Source organism: Osmerus eperlanus, chromosome 17 (assembly GCF_963692335.1).
Source record: "Osmerus eperlanus chromosome 17, fOsmEpe2.1, whole genome shotgun sequence".
NCBI classification, from domain to species: Eukaryota; Metazoa; Chordata; class Actinopteri; order Osmeriformes; family Osmeridae; genus Osmerus; species Osmerus eperlanus.
Window position 1 is genome coordinate 4418210 of NC_085034.1, and position 17285 is coordinate 4435494.

Here is a 17285-nt window from a genome sequence, read left to right on the forward strand (position 1 = left end):
GGGTGTCAGTGACACTGGACTTCTGTGCTGACATGGTAATGACATTACCTTAGGCTACTCAGCTGAGGATGTTACACAACACCTGATGAGTTTATAAACACATAACTGTCCACTGCCTGTCCCAGATACAATGCAGCTGTGTACACCAAAGTAAGGATATCTGCTGAGAAATTCAAAGAGTTTTATCCATATGGCAGATCCTCTTTACCTTAATATTTTGTCTAAATACAGTTCAAATTATCAAATTATTATGTAAATATCATGCACATACCAATCTTATGGCTTACTTTTCCTGGATCTAAGTATAAGCACACATTTTGCTTACCTCCACAAATTATTCTAAGTATTCAGCTATAAAAGCAGATTTTCATGTAACGTAAGTGCGGATGAAAGTTTCAATGTAGAGTTGTTGTTTTAGCTAGAGGGGTGGGGGCCGCGTGGGATGCGAAGTTGGGGGCTCGCTACGATCTCGTACGTGACAACTCCCTCCTCTCAAACACATTTACTCACTCACCGCTTCGAAACCCGCTGACATCAACCCAGAGGCGAAATATCAATGTTTTACATCGAAAAATGTTGATATTTCATATCGCAACCATACTCAGTAAGTGCCGTTCCCTCTATTCTGGAACTTATTCATATAGCCTACTTACAAAAACGTATGTATGTTAACGGAAAAGAAAACTGGTCTGTATAAAGAGTGTGCTTTACAATCTAACTGTTTTGTATTATATTGCTTACTGTTTTTCCGGCGTGTACCACTTGTCATCCAGCACATTTAAGGAGGGACAAATGTTAATCCGTATGTGGTAAACTAAGAGGATATTGCTTTCATATTGGATAGCTAAGTGCGCCTAGGTTCGGGTTTAAAAATTGTTATTCAGGGTTTTCTGAGGCTGTTTTGTACATAAATGTACGCTGACATCTATGCCATTTTTCGGAATAAAACAGCCTGCTTTCATAAACATTCCCCCTCCTGGGATTGATTAAAAAGGGAGTACATGTGATTTCAATTAAATTAACTGTGGGCCCAGCATATGCTTTCTGGTGCTCGTTTTAAGTTTTACTTCGAAGTATATTATAATAGACAGACGGTAGCAAATAAATAGATTTTTAACTGGTTGGCTATTCAATATTATATGTTTCAAAGTCTCTAGCTTCTAGAACTTCAGTGCTACACTAGCGCATCCCCATTCATACTTATTCACCACTGTCTCCTCTCTGCCTTTCATGCGCAGTTCTCGGGTGTCGAGCTGTCCAGCAGCTCCCGGAGTTTGGGGACGTTTGCACCGAGGGCAGCTGCTACCCCGCTACTGGAGACTTGCTGATCGGCCGTGCGCACCAGCTGACCGCTTCCTCCTCATGCGGCATGAAGCGGCCAGAGCGCTTCTGCATTGTCGGCCACCTGGAGGTGAGACAGGCGCGCGATCAGATCTATGCATTGACATTGAATGCTTGAGAAGAGTCTGTTAAAGGAAATAACAGCCAAATGAACATAATGTTTGGGATGAAGCCACACAGACCGCCTCAATACTTTCAACATCAGTTTTGTGATTTCATATTTTATTAATGCTGATAGTGTAATGTTTGAGCAATGTGTGTGAGGGAAAGTCTCCATGATGTCTTGCCGAGTGGGAGGGCTGGCATTTCCCCCTCACAATACGTGCTGTGTGCCACACAATCAATGTCCTGTCTACTTAACTCTGGGGAGTGAAGATGGGGGCTTGATCAGGGATATTCCGTTTAGTCAGAGCCCTTCCGGGGGGTCTGCTATAGATGGGGGTTTGTGTGGAGGGTTTTTATCAAGGGAGGGAGGGGCTGCTGGGTGTGCAGGAACATTCTTGGTTCAACAGAGGAGGGGACTGGGAAAGACTCAGACTGGTCGGGGAGAGGAACCACTTAGCAACACTTAGAGATTGAGTTTCAACATAGCTGAAGTTGGCTGAATTCAGAGATTGTGAAAGTAGTTGCACAAGCTGGTGACAAGTACATGTGTGTGTGTGTGTGTGTGTGTCAACATACAGTGTGTCTAGGCCTCATTTGTACCACATACAAGCAACAGTGTGCTGCCACTTTATCTTTCCCTCTCTTCCAGGATGAGAAGAAATGTTTTGTGTGTGACTCCAGGAAGATGTACAATGAGCGAACGAATCACACAACCAGCCACACCATCGAGAACGTGGTCACCACCTTCGCTCACAACCGCCTCAAAACCTGGTGGCAGTCTGAGAATGGTGAGAAATTGGAAAGAGAGAGAGAGACACAGATAGAGAGACAGAGAGAGAGACAGAGAGAGAGAGACAGAGATAGAGAGAGGAGGATCTACAGTGTTTTAGTTGGAGGGGACAATGGGAGGGAGTAAATGAGAGCATAATGGCCAGGATGAGTGTTGACAGATTGAGGGGTGGGTGAGAGCATCCTGTGTATGTTCTCATGGGAACAAGAGGCGGGAATGAGTAAACGGTAGATCACAGGGCAGGCCAGCCAATCAGAGCAGGCCCAAGGGGAGGGGTCACAGGTGTGCTCAGAGGAACAGGTGGTACTTTGGGAACAGATGTGTGTCCACCGAAACACAAGTGTAACGCTTCCTTTAACACACACACTCACACTTACATTTATTAGAGAGTGGGATATTCTGTCCTGACAAGATGAGAACTGCACAGGATATTCCAAAAACCTTCACACTAAGACCAACACACACACAAAAAGCAAAAACACAAAAACCTCAACTCCAAAATACACACTCACTCACTCACCCCAGCTCAGAGTAGACCCACCCACCCAGCTCAGCGAAGTGGTGGGAATCTGGCGCCAGAGTCTGAGTTATGGGGGGGATCATCGGCCAGCCGTCCAGATGGTCTGGGAGTCCCAGGACGAGGGAGAAGAAGCGTAGTAGAGGTCGGGATTTCTAAATTCTGAATCACATTCTTCACTAAGCGACCTCTGTCCACCCCTGTAGCCAAGGCAACAGATTGATTCGTCACATGGTTGTGGAAGGAAGGCCGGTCTGTTTACACGTGTGTGTGTGTGTGTGTGTATGTGTGTGTCCTGTATGTGTGTGTGCATTTCCTGTTAGACCTATGTTTTTGTGTTTCCTCTGGATGTAGGTGTGGAGAACGTGACCATTCAGCTGAACTTGGAAGCAGAGTTTCATTTCACTCACCTCATCATGACCTTCAAGGTGACTGACCCTTGCCCACACATTTACATCGCACACACTCACACACACTCATACATTCACGGGCAGAGGTAAACACACACTCACAGCTGTGGGTGAGGAATGTGGAAAATTCTCTTGGTCTTTTGAGAGAAAAAGGGGAGGGGCCATGCAGTAAAACTCTCGTCTCTACTCTGCTGGTGTTTGTGTGTGAAGCTCACATCCTTGTACCTCTGCCGCCTTCCTGTGCCCCGCCCCCTTTAATGATGTATCTTCCTGTCCATCCCTCTAGTTAGAACCACTGTGACTCATAGCACTTATTGAAACTGCATGTTATATGTGTGTTTCGATGAAGTGGTTCATTTTTTATGATGTAACTGTGGATGTATAAATGTGTTGTGTGTGTGTCTGGCAGACATTTCGCCCAGCGTCCATGGTCATCGAACGTTCTATGGACTTTGGCAAGACGTGGCAGGTGTACCGTTACTATAGCTACGACTGCGAAGCCTCCTTCCCTGGCGTGTCGCTGGGACCCGTGGTCAAAGTGGACGACGTCATCTGTGACTCGCGCTATTCCGACATTGAGCCGTCCACGGAGGGAGAGGTGTGTATGCGTGTGTTCACGAATGTGTGTGTGTGTGTGTGTCTGCACGCTGATATATGTGTGTACAGCCTGCATGTGTGTCTGTGTTCGAGAGTGAGGGAGGTCGTTCTTGGTTGCTAGCTTGAAAAGGTGTCATATTTTTCTCCGTGCCTCTCCTCTCCTAGGTGATATTTCGTGTGCTGGACCCAGCCTTTGAGATCGCAGACCCCTATAGCACCAGAATACAGAGTGAGTACCTCCAACATAATGCCTGGGGAGTCATACACCTCTCATTGAGACATAATAAAATGCCTATTTGTAACGTTTATAATGTATATGATTATGAGAATAATGTAATGACAGCCTTAAGTCATTTGTAGTCGTAGTCAAGGTAATAGGCATGGAACAAAGGTCAGATAGTCTGGGGGTTCCGATGGAATTTCACATCTGGAAGTTACATGGTCCCCATACACACTGAAACATACACCCCTTCGCATATCTCTCTCTTTCTGCTCTCTCTATCTCTCTCTTCTCTCTTTCACATACAAGCGTAAACACACTGGGGCCTCTGGAAGCATGTGGTGAATGTGTGTGTAGGGTGTGTTAGGGACTTCAGAAGCAGGCTTCGCAGATGAGTCAGGACCCCTATCAGACCACACCAGACAGAGCTCCTCTGTGCATGAATATCAATGTAGGATACAGCTGCTGTCCCATGGGAAAATGGCTTCATTTACTTCAGCAAAAGTCCACTGCGTTTTGAAGATTGTTTACAGTTGTTTATACACATGCTGCGTGTTGTGTGTTGTGTGTGTGTGTGTGTGTGTGTGTGTAGACATGCTGAAGATAACAAACATACGAGTGAAGTTCACCCAGCTGCATACATTGGGTGACAACCTGCTGGACTCTCGTGATGAGGTCACCAAGAAGTACTACTACGCTCTCTACGACATGGTCGTCCGTGGCAACTGCTTCTGCTATGGCCACGCCTCCAAGTGTGCCCCTGTTGACCGTGCAACTGTGGACTTTGATGGCATGGTGAGTCTCACACACACTTACACACACAAACACACATATACCGCAGTATCATATTTTGATTCACCAGTGTGGTTTTGCGTTTGACGCTAGTATATGTTTCTTATGTCTGTGTGTGTGTGTAGGTCCATGGCCACTGTATGTGTAACCATTACACTAAGGGTCTGAACTGTGAGCTCTGTCAGGATTTCTATAATGACCAACCCTGGAAACCTGCAGAAGGACGTAACACAAACGCCTGCAAAAGTGAGACACACGCACACTTATCACACACACACACACATCACACACATTCATCACACACACTTATCACACACACACACACATCACACACATTCATCACACACACTTATCACACACACACACATCACACACATTCATCACACACACTTATAACACACACACACATTACACATACAGCCTCACACACATCCGACACATGTTGATCACACACACTCTCGTCACACACAGACACATCATGTATTACTTTGACGCTTCAGTGTTAACACATGATCTCTTTCTCGCCCCCTCCACTCAGAGTGTGAGTGCAACCAGCACTCTGGGAAGTGCCACTTCGACTTGGCAGTGTACATGTCTACAGGGAATGTGACGGGTGGGGTGTGTGAGGACTGTCAGCACAACACCATGGGCCGTCAGTGTGAGCAGTGTCGGCCCTTCTACTACCAGCACCCCCACAGGACCCTGAGGGACCCGCGCCTCTGTGAACGTATGCCAGCACCCCCTTTCTATCTCTGTGTCGTTAGAGCCGCTGTCCTACACACACCACCTGGTACCAGGGCCATTAGCACTGGTGTTTGAACCGCTAGAAAGTGCCTCTTCTTATGACGTAATAGTTGGTAAACACCAGGTAGATACAGATGGAATTGGTGCTAGAAAATAGACTGCAAGCCGTAACGGATTCCCTTCCTTTTTCTCCTCCTTGCCCCCTCCCCTCCTCCCCTCCACCCCTCCCCTTCCTCCTCTTCTCTTCCCCTCCCCTCCACCCCTCCCCTCCACCCCTCCCCTCCTCCACTCCCCTCCTCCCCTCCCCTCCTCCTCTCCCCTCCTCCTCTCCTCTCCACTCCCCTCCTCCTCTTCTCTTCTTTACTCCCCTCCACCCCTCCCCTCCTCCTCTCCTCTCCACTCCCCTCCTCCTCTTCTCTTCCTTACTCCCCTCCACTCCCCTTCTCTCCTTCCTCTCCGTAGAGTGTAACTGTGACCCGGACGGCTCGCTGCAGGGGGGGGTGTGTGACGCGCGGACGGACGTGTCCCTGGGTCTGATTGCTGGCCAGTGTCGCTGCAAGGCCAGCGTGGAGGGAGAGCGCTGTGATCACTGCAGACAAGGACACTATGGCCTGGGACGGGACCCCCTGGGATGCATGCGTGAGTCAAACACAGCTACACACTACACAAGATAATGTACATTGTTTCCTGTTTTTGATTGTTTGTGTCTGTGTGTGTTTTGGCAGCATGTACCTGTAACCCATTGGGCACGCTGCCGGGGGGAAACCCATGTGACATGGACTCAGGAAACTGCTTCTGCAAGCGCCTCGTCACCGGCAGGAACTGTGATCAGTGTCTGGTAAGGGACTGACTATCTTGCGTGTGTGTGTGCGTGTGTCAGTGTCTGTCTGTAACTCCACTCTCGTCCACTGCAGCCACAACACTGGGGTCTCAGTATGGACATGGACGGCTGTCGAGCATGTGACTGCGACCAGGGTGGAGCCATCCACAACAAGTATGTTTTTAACCAATCACAGGAAGCCTATATTAGCATCGACCAATCAGAACCTGGATCCAATTAGGATATCTAGCAGCTCTTCCCGTACCTAACTTTCTGCACCCCCTCCCTGTAGCTGTGACCCGGTGTCGGGCCAGTGTGTGTGTAGGGACCACATGTTTGGCCAGCGCTGTGACCAGGTGGAGTCTGGCTTCTACTTCATAGCTCTGGACCACTACATCTACGAGGCAGAGGACGCCAAGCACGGACCTGTGAGTGTCTGTGTGTGTGTGGGAAAGAGAGAGAGGGTGTGTGTGTGTGGGAAAGAGAGAGAGTGTGTGTGTGTGTGTGTGTGTGTGTGTGTGGGAAAAAGAGAGAGTGTGTGTGTGTGTGTGTGTGGGAAAGAGAGAGTGTGTGTGTGTGTGTGTGTGTGTGTGTGTGTGTGTGTGTGTGTGTGTGTGTGTGGGGGAAAGAGAGCGAGTGTGTGTGTGTGTGTGTGTGTGTGTGTGTGTGGGAAAGAGAGTGTGTGTGTGTGTGTGTGTGTGTGTGAGTTGGTCATTCTCAAGTGTGTGTCTCACTGTCTCTGTGTGTGTCTTCCTCTCCCCCTCTCAGGGAGTGACCGTGGTTCCGAGGCCCTACCCCCCCCTACCCCGCAGCCCCACCTGGACAGGCATGGGCTTTGTCAACGTCCCTGAAGGAGCTCACCTGGAGTTCATCATCAACAACATCCCAGAGTCCATGGACTATGACCTGCTCATCCGCTACGAACCGCAGGTAACACACACACACACAAGAGAACCGCACGCCGCCCTTTGTGACATCAACACACACATCTTGTTTGTACCACGTGTATCCTCGCGGGCGTAAAGGCGTTCTGTGTTCTGTGTGCTGCTGTAGTTGCCCCAGCAGTGGGAGCAGGTGAATATGAGGGTGGAGCGGCCTGTCTTCAACCCTTCAGACCTCAGCAGTCTGTGTGCTAACTCCATACCAGGGGGAGACCAGCAGACCGTCTCTCTGCCTCCAGGGTCCAGGTCAGCCTCAACTTTTCTCTCTGTGTTTCTGCCGGTCTTTCTCTCTGTCTCTCTGTCCATCAGTCTAGGTGTTGGTCAGTTGGTCTGTCAGTCTTTCGTTCTCCCATTCTGAATCCTTCTCGTCCATCCTGTGTGTGTGTGTGTGTGTTAGACATGTGGTGCTGCCGAGGCCTGTTTGTCTGGAGAAGGGCTACAACTACACAATGCGTCTGAGTCTGCCTCTCTACTCCTCGCTCGGCCATGTCCAGAGCCCCTACACACTCATCGACTCTGTGAGTACACACGCAAACACACACACACGCACACGCAGTACAGAAGCGGAAAGATAAATCCCAGAGTCATAAGTCTGTGACGTTTAGTATTGCTGCCTCAATGATTTGTTCACGTATCTCTATATATCTTCCTCTGCTCTTGCTCCACCCCTCCCACCCCTCCCCCCCCCACGTCCCCCCCACGTCCCCGTCCCCCCCTCCCCGTCCCCCCCCTGTGTTCAGTTGGTGCTCATGCCGCGGGTGCGGGAGCTGGACATGTTTGAGGGCAGCCAGGGCGAGGGAGCGTGGGACACGTTCCAGAGGTACCGCTGTCTGGAGAGCAGCCAGAGCGTCATCAAGAGCCCCATGACCGACATCTGCAACGACTACATCTTCAGCGTGTCCGCCCTGCTGCACCAGGGAGCCATGGGTAGGAACACGTGTGTGTGGGGGGGTGTTTGTGTGTGTTATCAGCGGATTTATAGCCTTGAGAATGTAACATTCCACTACCATTTCATTAAATACTTCATCCTTCTCTTCCCTTCCCTTCTCATCTCTCCGCCCCCCCCAACCCCCTCACTAAATCCCCCCCCCCTCTCTGTAGCGTGCCAGTGTGACCCCCAGGGTTCCCTCAGTACTGTGTGTGAGCCCAGCGGCGGCCAGTGTCGATGTCGCCCCAACGTGGTGGGCAGGAACTGTGACCACTGTTCTCCCGCCACCTACCTGTTCAGCCCAGCAGGCTGCAGAGGTGAGGTCAACAGCAAGGACAACATAGGGCTGAGGATTTGTTCGAATCTGTTGTGAACCACATACTGTGATTTTCCCCTGTCTTTCCTCCCTCTCTCCACCTCCCTCGGTCCCTCCCCTCTCTCTCCATGTCCCTCCCCTATCTCTCCATGTCCCTCCCCTATCTCTCCATGTCCCTCCCCTCTCTCTCCATGTCCCTCCCCTATCTCTCCATGTCCCTCCCCTCTCTCTCCATGTCCCTCCCCTATCTCTCCATGTCCCTCCCCTATCTCTCCATGTCCCTCCCCTATCTCTCCATGTCCCTCCCCTCTCTCTCCATGTCCCTCCCCTATCTCTCCATGTCCCTCCCCTCTCTCTCCATGTCCCTCCCCTCTCTCTCCATGTCCCTCCCCTCTCTCTCCATGTCCCTCCCCTCTCTCTCCATGTCCCTCCCCTCTCTCTCCATGTCCCTCCCCTCTCTCTCCATGTCCCTCCCCTATCTCTCCATGTCCCTCCCCTCTCTCTCCATGTCCCTCCCCTCTCTCCCCCTCTCTGTCTTCCCCAGCCTGTGGCTGTGATCCCCAGGGCTCGCTCCATGCCTTCTGCCAGGAGGCCTCAGGTCAGTGTGAGTGTGTGCCAGGGGCCACAGGGCGTCATTGTGCCCACTGCCAGCCAGGCTTCTGGGGATTCCCACATTGCCGGCCCTGCCACTGCAACGGGCACAGCGAGTACTGCCACCCCCAGACTGGAGAATGCCAGGACTGCAGAGACTCCACCACCGGGCAGAACTGTGAGAGGTACCAAAGCTAACCAACCGTGCCACAGTTTAGAGCCTTCATACCTTTTTATACGTGTGTCGATGAGCGGTGTTGAATGTCGATGAGTGTGAGTATGTGACTATAAGGGTGTATGTGTCGAGGGGTATGTGTATCCCATCATGTCCCCCTCCCAACTCCTGCAGGTGTCTGAGTGGTTACCACGGTGACCCGGTCCTTGGTTCTGGTGGGCAGTGCCGCCCGTGCCTCTGCCCCGACGGGCCCGGGAGCGGACGGCAGTTTGCAGAAGGATGTTACCATGAGCTCCCCTCCCAGAAGCTGGTGTGTGCCTGCAGCCCGGGATACAGAGGTAGATATCAGCACGCACGCACGCACACACGCACACACACATACACGTACACACACATACACACACACATGCGCACACATACACACACACACACCCACGCACACAAAGCAGATCAAGTGAAGTTGACTTTTCCCACCACATACTCATCACACACTCAAACTCCAGTTTCTCCTACCCACACACACCTGTCATAGCAGAGCTCATAGAAAGGCCAGTGTTACCCTGTAATCATAGAGCCAGGCCTCTTGTCTGTCCTAATAGGCAGGTAGAGCTAGGCTAACTACAGGGAGAGAGAGAGTGTGTGGGAAACAGCACAGATACCTCTCCCAGTGTGCAAGTAAAATGACCCCTCAACCAGCTTTATGACCGCTGGACAGACCTGACCAGGTGCATCAGGAATGGAGTGGGTAATCCTAACCCAGCTTTGAGTTTGTTTTAATTGGATGATAGGGGTGCTTGTGTGTGTGATGTCTGTTCCTGAAGCCTTGTCACCATCTGCTCTCCAGGACCCAGGTGTAACGAATGTGCCCCTGGTTACTACGGTAACCCCCAGGTGCCCGGAGGGCGCTGTCTGCCGTGCCAGTGTAGCAACAACATCGACATGCACGACCCGGGCGCCTGCGACGCCCGGACGGGCTCCTGCCTTAGATGCCTGTACTACACAGAGGGCTCCAACTGCCATCGCTGCAAAGCGGGTTACCACGGCAACGCAGCCACCCAGAGCTGCAGAAGTGAGCCAACACTTTTTTTTTTTTTTTTTTACTGTTTCTTTTTTTTACTGTTTGTGCGTGCGTGTGGTCGTTGGTGAGGGAGTGACCAGATCTCCCTTGTTCCTCGGCAGGGTGTATGTGCTTCGCTGTGGGTACGGCATCGCAGGCCTGCCCTGCTCCGGACGAGTGTCACTGTGACCTGCACAGTGGCCAGTGCCCCTGCCAGCCCAACGTGGTGGGTAAGAGCTGTGACCGCTGTGCTCCCAACACCTGGAACCTAGCCAGCGGAGCGGGCTGCCAAGCCTGCGACTGTGACCCCGCCCACTCCTTCAGCTCCTCCTGCAGTGAGGTGAGTTGCTGGTTCCCCATTGGTCTAGTCCGTACTTCCGACCTGTCACTCACCAGGCCTGGCACTGTAGCCTGTGGATCCAGCTTCTCACTGCTTACTCAGTTTAACCATAGACTCCCTTATCTCTCTTTCTTACTCACTGACACACACACACACAGCAGGCTGCACACTGTATGCACACACAATCAAAGACACACACACACATTCACGGGAGAAACTACCAGGGTTGTGTGTTTCCTGGCTCAGCTCCACAGAGGAAGGAAGTCTGAAAGAATACTCTCTGGGATTTCTGAACACACATTCCACATTAGAGAAGAGAGGGGTGGGGGACTCTTTCCAACATTAGTGGCCCATTGTTTTTGAGTAAATGTGTGTGTATGGGTCATGTTAACACAACGATCCAGCTTTCATGAAGTGGATAATGTGCCAAGCGTGGATGAGTTGCGTGTGGATGAGTTGCGTGTGGATGAGTTGCGTGCGGATGAGTTGCGTGCGGATGAGTTGCGTGCGGATGAGTTGCGTGTGGATGAGTTGCGTGCGGATGAGTTGCGTGTGGATGAGTTGCGTGCGGATGAGTTGCGTGCGGATGAGTTGCGTGTGGATGAGTTGCGTGTACCATGTTGACGTGTTGTGTGTTTCCAGGTGACAGGGCAGTGCTCATGCAGGCCTGGGTTCGGAGGCAGGACCTGTAGGGAGTGCAGAGAGCTGTTCTGGGGAGAGCCAAAGGTCAAATGTCATGGTGAGTCCCCGCCCAGTCCCTGAAGCATGTCTTTGTGTGTAGGTCCATCATGGTTGCATACTTTGCACGTATGACAGAAAGGAAATATGTTTGTTAAAAAATGCAGTTTCCTGTCCATCTGCATCTGTGTTGTCTCTTCCCGTATGTTTGTAGACTGTGTTAATGTCTGTCTCTCTCTCTCTCTCTCTCTCTCTCTCTCTCTCTCTCTCTCTCTCTCTCTCTCTCTCTCTCTTCCCCTCTGTGTCTCTTTCTCTCTTCCCATCTGACTCTCTCTCTTCCCCTCTCTGTCTCTCTCTCTCTCTTCCCCTCTGTGTCTCTCTCTCTCTTCCCCTCTGTGTCTTTCTGTGAGTGGGCTAGTTTGAGTAAACAGTCTCAGTTCTCGTTCTCATGACCAGTGGTTCCCTAGAGTGACTCCGCGGCTTTGCTGTTTTATATTCTTTTTCCATGGCTTCCAGAGTGTTCTCACGCTGTGTGTGTATGTGGTTATGTGTGTGTGTGCGTGTGTTTATGTGTGTATGTAGGACATCTGCCTCACAGAGTGGATGTCTGGTGACTTGGCGAGGCTTCCAGGCTTCTGTCCTGTCCTTGTGTTGTCAGTCCCAGCGTGTGAGTGTCATCCATTAGGACTGGTCTGACTCTCACTCCACGAGACATGGTTCATCATCTGCTGAACAACTGAACAACAATCTGGCCATCTCCTCCCTCAGTCCAGCTGGAGAAATGCATGCCTCATAGTAGCTGGCACACCCTCACAAATGAGAGAGAGAGACAGAGAAAGAGAGAGAGACAGAGAGAGAGAGAGAGAGAGAGAGAGAAAGACATATAGAGAGAAAGAGAGAGAGAAAGAGAGAGAGAGAGATATATATATATATATATATATAGAGAGAGAGAGAGAGAGAGAGAGAGAGAGAGAGAACCAAAACATCAGAGGGGAAAAAAAGCCTGTTGATGAGAAGACTCTGGGAAGGACCTCTCTCTCTCTCTCATGACGGAATGAGAACCAGATGTTCCCCCAGAATTCCGAGGCATCCCGTGTTGGTCATGCCCCCTCTCCAGCTCCTCCGCCTGCAGCTCAGTGCTCCCAGATCAGTCCTGCAGAGTTACCCTCCAGCCTGTGAAGCCAGATGGACCCCTGGCTCTGCCCTCACTCTTCACAGACTGTTACACTGCACTGCTGTGACGAATCATGGGAAATGAAGAGTGTACATCATTGGAATACTATGTGTGGGTGTACTGTATGTGGGAGAGAGACAGAGAGACAGAGGGATGGAGAGAGAGAGATCGCAAAAAGAGAGCGAGAGAGATGGAGAGGGATAGTGAGAGAGGGTGTCTGTGTGAGCCTGATGTGTGTGTGTGTGTGTGTGAGGCGTGATCTAAGAGACCGTTGTCTGTCGACCACATGGCCGTGTGTTTATGTAATTTGGCTAAATTATCACTTTAATGGTTTACAATAGCATGTTATCATAATGTGGAAATGCCTTGTTTATGTAGACCACTGTAACTTTTGAGAAACACACAAACACACTCACGCAATTCTACCATCAACCCTCATCAATCAAACCCAAGGGCCACGTTAGTGGTGCTTACCACTGACATTCTCCCCTTTTCCTCCATTTTACATTCTTTCCCTGTGAGTCACTCCATCTCTCGTCTCCTCCCTTCCTGTGGGCAGGTCGGTAACGTAGCACAAGACAGGGTCAAAGGTCAAGGTCAATCCTGTGTTTGTTCACCAATTCACACTCTTCATTTCCTTGGGGGGAATCTTAGAGGTGGTGGACATGCTCTCATATTTCTTCATAAGGGTACTATCTGTCTCTAGAGGGGCCCCATACTCCATCTTCCTCCCTGGGAGCAGCCTGTGTGGGACGACACACACACATACCTCCCTGGATATCTCAAGAGCACAGCTGTTATCACTACCATTATCACGGATCCAGGATCCGTTCAGACTTGTGCATGAGTTTGACAGTGTGTGTGTTGGTGTGTGTGTGTGACTCAAACACTCCCTTTGTCTCTCTGTAGCGTGTGACTGCGACCCACGCGGCATCGCCAGAGAGCAGTGCCACAAGACCACGGGCCAGTGTGCGTGCGTGGAGGGCGTGACGGGCCCCAGGTGTGACCAGTGTGCCCGCGGCTTCCAGGGGGAGTTCCCAGCCTGCGAGCTCTGCCACCAGTGCTTCTCCGCCTGGGACCGCGTGGTGGGGGAACTGACCAATCAGACGCGGCGACTAGATGAGCATGTGAGCGAGCTCCTGACCACTGGGGTGACGGCGCCCTACAAGGAGACGGTGAGCAGCCTGGAGACCAGCGCCAAGGCTGTCAGAGACCTGCTGGAGAACAACCCTGCCTGGCAACAGCTGGAGGAGATACAGCAGCTGATGCTACGGACCACGTGCGTACACACACACACACACCAGACGTACTTTACTTTTTTCCCCTCCTCAGTCACCGGCACATCCTCAACATGATGCCATCCTTAACAGGTCGCTGGTGGCAGACTTGAACGAGAGGCTGAACACGACAGAGGACACCCTCTCTCGTCTCCACGGCGATGCCAACCAGACCGCCGCCAGTCTGGACGCCCTGAGGCAGGGGGCCGAGGACCTGGAGCGCTCCGTCAGAGAGATCCGGCAGCAGGTGGACAACGTGAAGAACTCCAACATCCAGGGTGAGAGAGAGAGAGAGTGAGAGACAGAGAGAGTGAGAGAGTGTGTGTGTGTGTGTGTGAGAGAGACAGAGAGAGAGAGAGAGAGAGAGAGAGAGAGAGAGAGAGAGAGAGAGAGAGAGAGAGAGAGAGAGAGAGAGAGAGAGAGAGAGAGAGAGAGAGAGAGAGAGAGAGAGAGAGAGAGAGAGACATTAACACAGTCTACAAAAAGTAGGGAAAAGTCCTATCTGTGCTGATTGAATGAGGGAGAAGCGTGATGATGAGATGGTGAAGTGGTAGTTGCTAGCTGTGCCCTGACCCACGTGGCCCTGTCCAACGTGTACCACCTGCAGGAGCGATGGACAGCATCACCACCGCCCACCTGGAGTCTCGCATGGCGGAGCACCGGGCCAACGTCTCCACCAGTAACCCTGGCAACACAGTGGAGGAGTCTGCAAAGTTGCGGCGCGCCGCAGAGGACAAACTGAGCAAGAGCCAGAAGGAGTTCGACCGGAAGCAGCAGAGACACACGCAGAAACTGGAGAAGCTGGCCAAAGACCTGGATGCTTTCGACCTATCGGGACTCAGCAAGCAGGTGCGTTCGATTGGATCAACTTGGCGCCGTTATATACGTTGTTATTTGTTAGCATTACGTGACCATCAACGTGTCTGGTGCTCTGTCTCTCTCCTTAGACGTGCGGTGCTGAGGGGGGTGTGGAGGGGTGCGATGGGTCCCCCTGTGGAGGTCTGGGATGCGTGGGGGAGGACGGCACACACCACTGTGGGGGTGAGGGCTGTGAGGGCCTGGTCACAACATCACAAACCGCCCTGAAATCCTCCAAGGACTTGGACCAGGACATCCTCACTGCCATGCAGGAAGTGGACGAGCTCTCCAGGATGGTGAGACCTGTGTCACTAGTCTCTCCTCCCCGCCTACCGAGAGTCGGCTGGGTCTGTTGTCGTGGCGTTAACGCGCACCGTGTCGCCCTCTAGGTGTGGGAGGCGAAGGTGCGTGCAGACCAAGCCAAGCTCACTGCTCAGGAGGTGCTGCTCAAGTCCAACCGGAGCAGAGAGAGAGTGGAGCAGAGCAACCAGCAGCTGCGCAACCTCATAAAGGAGATACGAGACCTGCTCACCAGTGAGCCGAACAGGAAGCTCTCTTCCCTCCGTCACGCACACACTTCCTGTCTCTCGCTCCTCTCTTCCACTCTCTACATCTTGTTCTCTTTCTCTCTCGTTCACCATGTCTTGTTCTCTCTTGGTCTCTCTCTCTGTGTAGTGAGGGCACATGTTTCCATTGTGTTGCAGATGAGCGGGCAGATGTGTCTGTGATTGAGGCGGTCGCCAATGAGGTGTTGGCGCTGGACATGCCCACCTCGCCCACCCAGCTGAAGGAGCTGACCAATGAGATCAAGGAGAAGGTGGGCACCCTGACCAGCGTGGAGTCCATCCTCATTCAGAGTGCCAAGGACATCCAGACAGCAGAGACCCTACTGCAGCAGGCCCGCACTGCCAGGTAACACACACACTCACACACACACGCATGCACACGCCAACACCCACAGGTATGCCTGCATGAACCAATACGCATAATGACATGCTGTCCACACTCCAACCCCTCTGTCTCTCCTAGCCAGGAGGCGTCCAATATGAAGGAGACAGCTGATCTGGTGAAGGAGGCCCTGGAGAAGACTGAGCATGCCCAGAATGCTGCCATCGACGCCATCAAACAGGCCAGCAACAACACCAAGGGAACGCTTGACCTTCTGACGTCCGTGAGTGATGTTTGGAAGTGTCAAGGTTTCTGAGAACAGCGCTTTGAAGAGGGTAGGTCACTAAAGGTGTGCGTGTGTGTGTGTGTGTGTCTGTGTGTGTGTGCACGCCAGGTGGAGTCGGAGACGGCCGACTCGGAGCTGAAGCTGAGTAACACCACGCTGCGCCTGCTGCAGCTGGAGAGAGACGTGTCTCTGCTGAGAGAGATCAGCCTAGAGAGCAGCCACAAAGCTGAACACACCCAGACTGTCACTGATCTGGCCAAGCAAGAGGCAGACCAGGCCCAGCAGGTACACGTACACACACACACAAACACACTCACATCCACACACAGATATACAGTATGTAGACAAACGCATGCAAACACCTTTACATGTATCCCGTGCTAATGTGTGCATGGTTTGGTAGGAGTTTGAGTCGGAGGTGAAGGATAAGTACAGCGTAGTGGAGGAGTTGGTGGTGGACAAGGCAGAGGGCGTGTCTGACGCCAGGAAGAGGGCGGAGCAACTTCAGGAAGAGGCCAAAGAGCTGCTGTCCCAGACCAGCGACAAGCTCCAGAGACTGCGAGGTATTCCAGCTGCACCCTCCCATCCACACCAACAAACACAGGCACCCTGATTACTGTCCACACGTCTCAAAGCATCAGTCGACTCGAATAAAGACTATGAAAGGCCTAAATCTTTCAAATAAAAATTCCACATCAAGCCGTACTTGTGTGTTCCCAGAGCTGGAGAGATCTTATGAGGACAACCAGCTTCTTCTGGAGTCCAAGGCAGAGCAGCTGGCCGTGCTGGAGAGCACCGCCCGTCAGTTGCTCACAGACATCAGCATGAAGGTCACCGTGTACAGCACCTGCCTCTAGCCAGCCACGCCCATCCACACACCACAGCAGCGGTCAGCGAGCAGCACAGCTGAAGACAACTAAAGATGAAAACCACTTCAAGAACCATGAGACTTTAGTATTTTGTGCTATGAACCAAATATTCCATACAGAACTGATCCTATAAGTGATCCACACCTTTAAAGCAATATAAGCTATCATCGCAAGTCATATGTGAATATATGTGAATTTAAAACCACTTGACTGCACATGAAATACCAGCCATTATGTGGGGAACAAAAAAACGATATTTATAAAGATACTTAAAGTTTCCCCCAGAAAATACACATATGTTGATCCCAATTTGTTGCTGTAAGTTAACATTTTATTAAAAACGACTGCATCACAAACACCTTTCACCTTTTTTGTGAAGAAAAATATTTGTATCGCAGAACAACCACTAGGTGGCAGCATATACCATGAATTGGCAGTGGTGACGTATGGGCAGATGGCCTTGCTGTTCGGTGGTACAGTACCAGGCCATGTGCCACCCATGTGGAGATGAACACAGGCTGGCAGAAGCAGGGCACTCGAAGACGCAGTGGACCAAAGCACAGTTTGAATA

The 17285-nt window shown here is 51.5% G+C and overlaps 1 protein-coding gene across 2 annotated transcripts; it reads left to right on the forward strand.

The window, feature by feature from the left end:
- Positions 1–488: 488 nt before the first annotated feature.
- On the forward strand, positions 489–17077 carry lamb1b (laminin, beta 1b). 2 transcript variants are annotated; one of them, XM_062483745.1, is made up of 33 exons: positions 489–604; positions 1239–1411; positions 2096–2234; positions 3108–3181; positions 3573–3761; positions 3926–3989; positions 4573–4775; positions 4898–5018; positions 5311–5499; positions 5979–6155; positions 6242–6354; positions 6431–6510; positions 6629–6764; positions 7105–7266; positions 7390–7523; positions 7675–7795; positions 8018–8204; positions 8379–8522; positions 9066–9297; positions 9462–9625; positions 10132–10356; positions 10467–10684; positions 11327–11423; positions 13446–13815; positions 13907–14091; positions 14421–14662; positions 14761–14967; positions 15061–15205; positions 15376–15583; positions 15701–15842; positions 15954–16130; positions 16249–16408; positions 16566–17077. In XM_062483745.1, exons 1-33 carry the CDS (start codon positions 574–576, stop codon positions 16700–16702), a joined length of 5346 nt encoding a protein of 1781 aa, XP_062339729.1. In that variant the 5' UTR covers positions 489–573; the 3' UTR covers positions 16703–17077. The 2 variants fall into 2 exon arrangements, 1 of the variants encoding a protein (XP_062339729.1); XR_009932635.1 differs by lacking the exons at positions 16249–16408; positions 16566–17077 and having other exon boundaries at positions 15705–15842; positions 15954–16095.
- Positions 17078–17285: the final 208 nt, after the last annotated feature.

Coding starts and splice junctions, on each gene's coding strand:
- lamb1b (XM_062483745.1), top strand. CDS start 574: ATGTTGATATTTCATATCGCAACCATACTCA. Junction 8,205..8,378: donor GCTGCACCAGGGAGCCATGG/GTAGGAACACGT, acceptor CCCTCTCTGTAG/CGTGCCAGTGTGACCCCCAG. Junction 10,357..10,466: donor AGCCACCCAGAGCTGCAGAA/GTGAGCCAACAC, acceptor GTTCCTCGGCAG/GGTGTATGTGCTTCGCTGTG.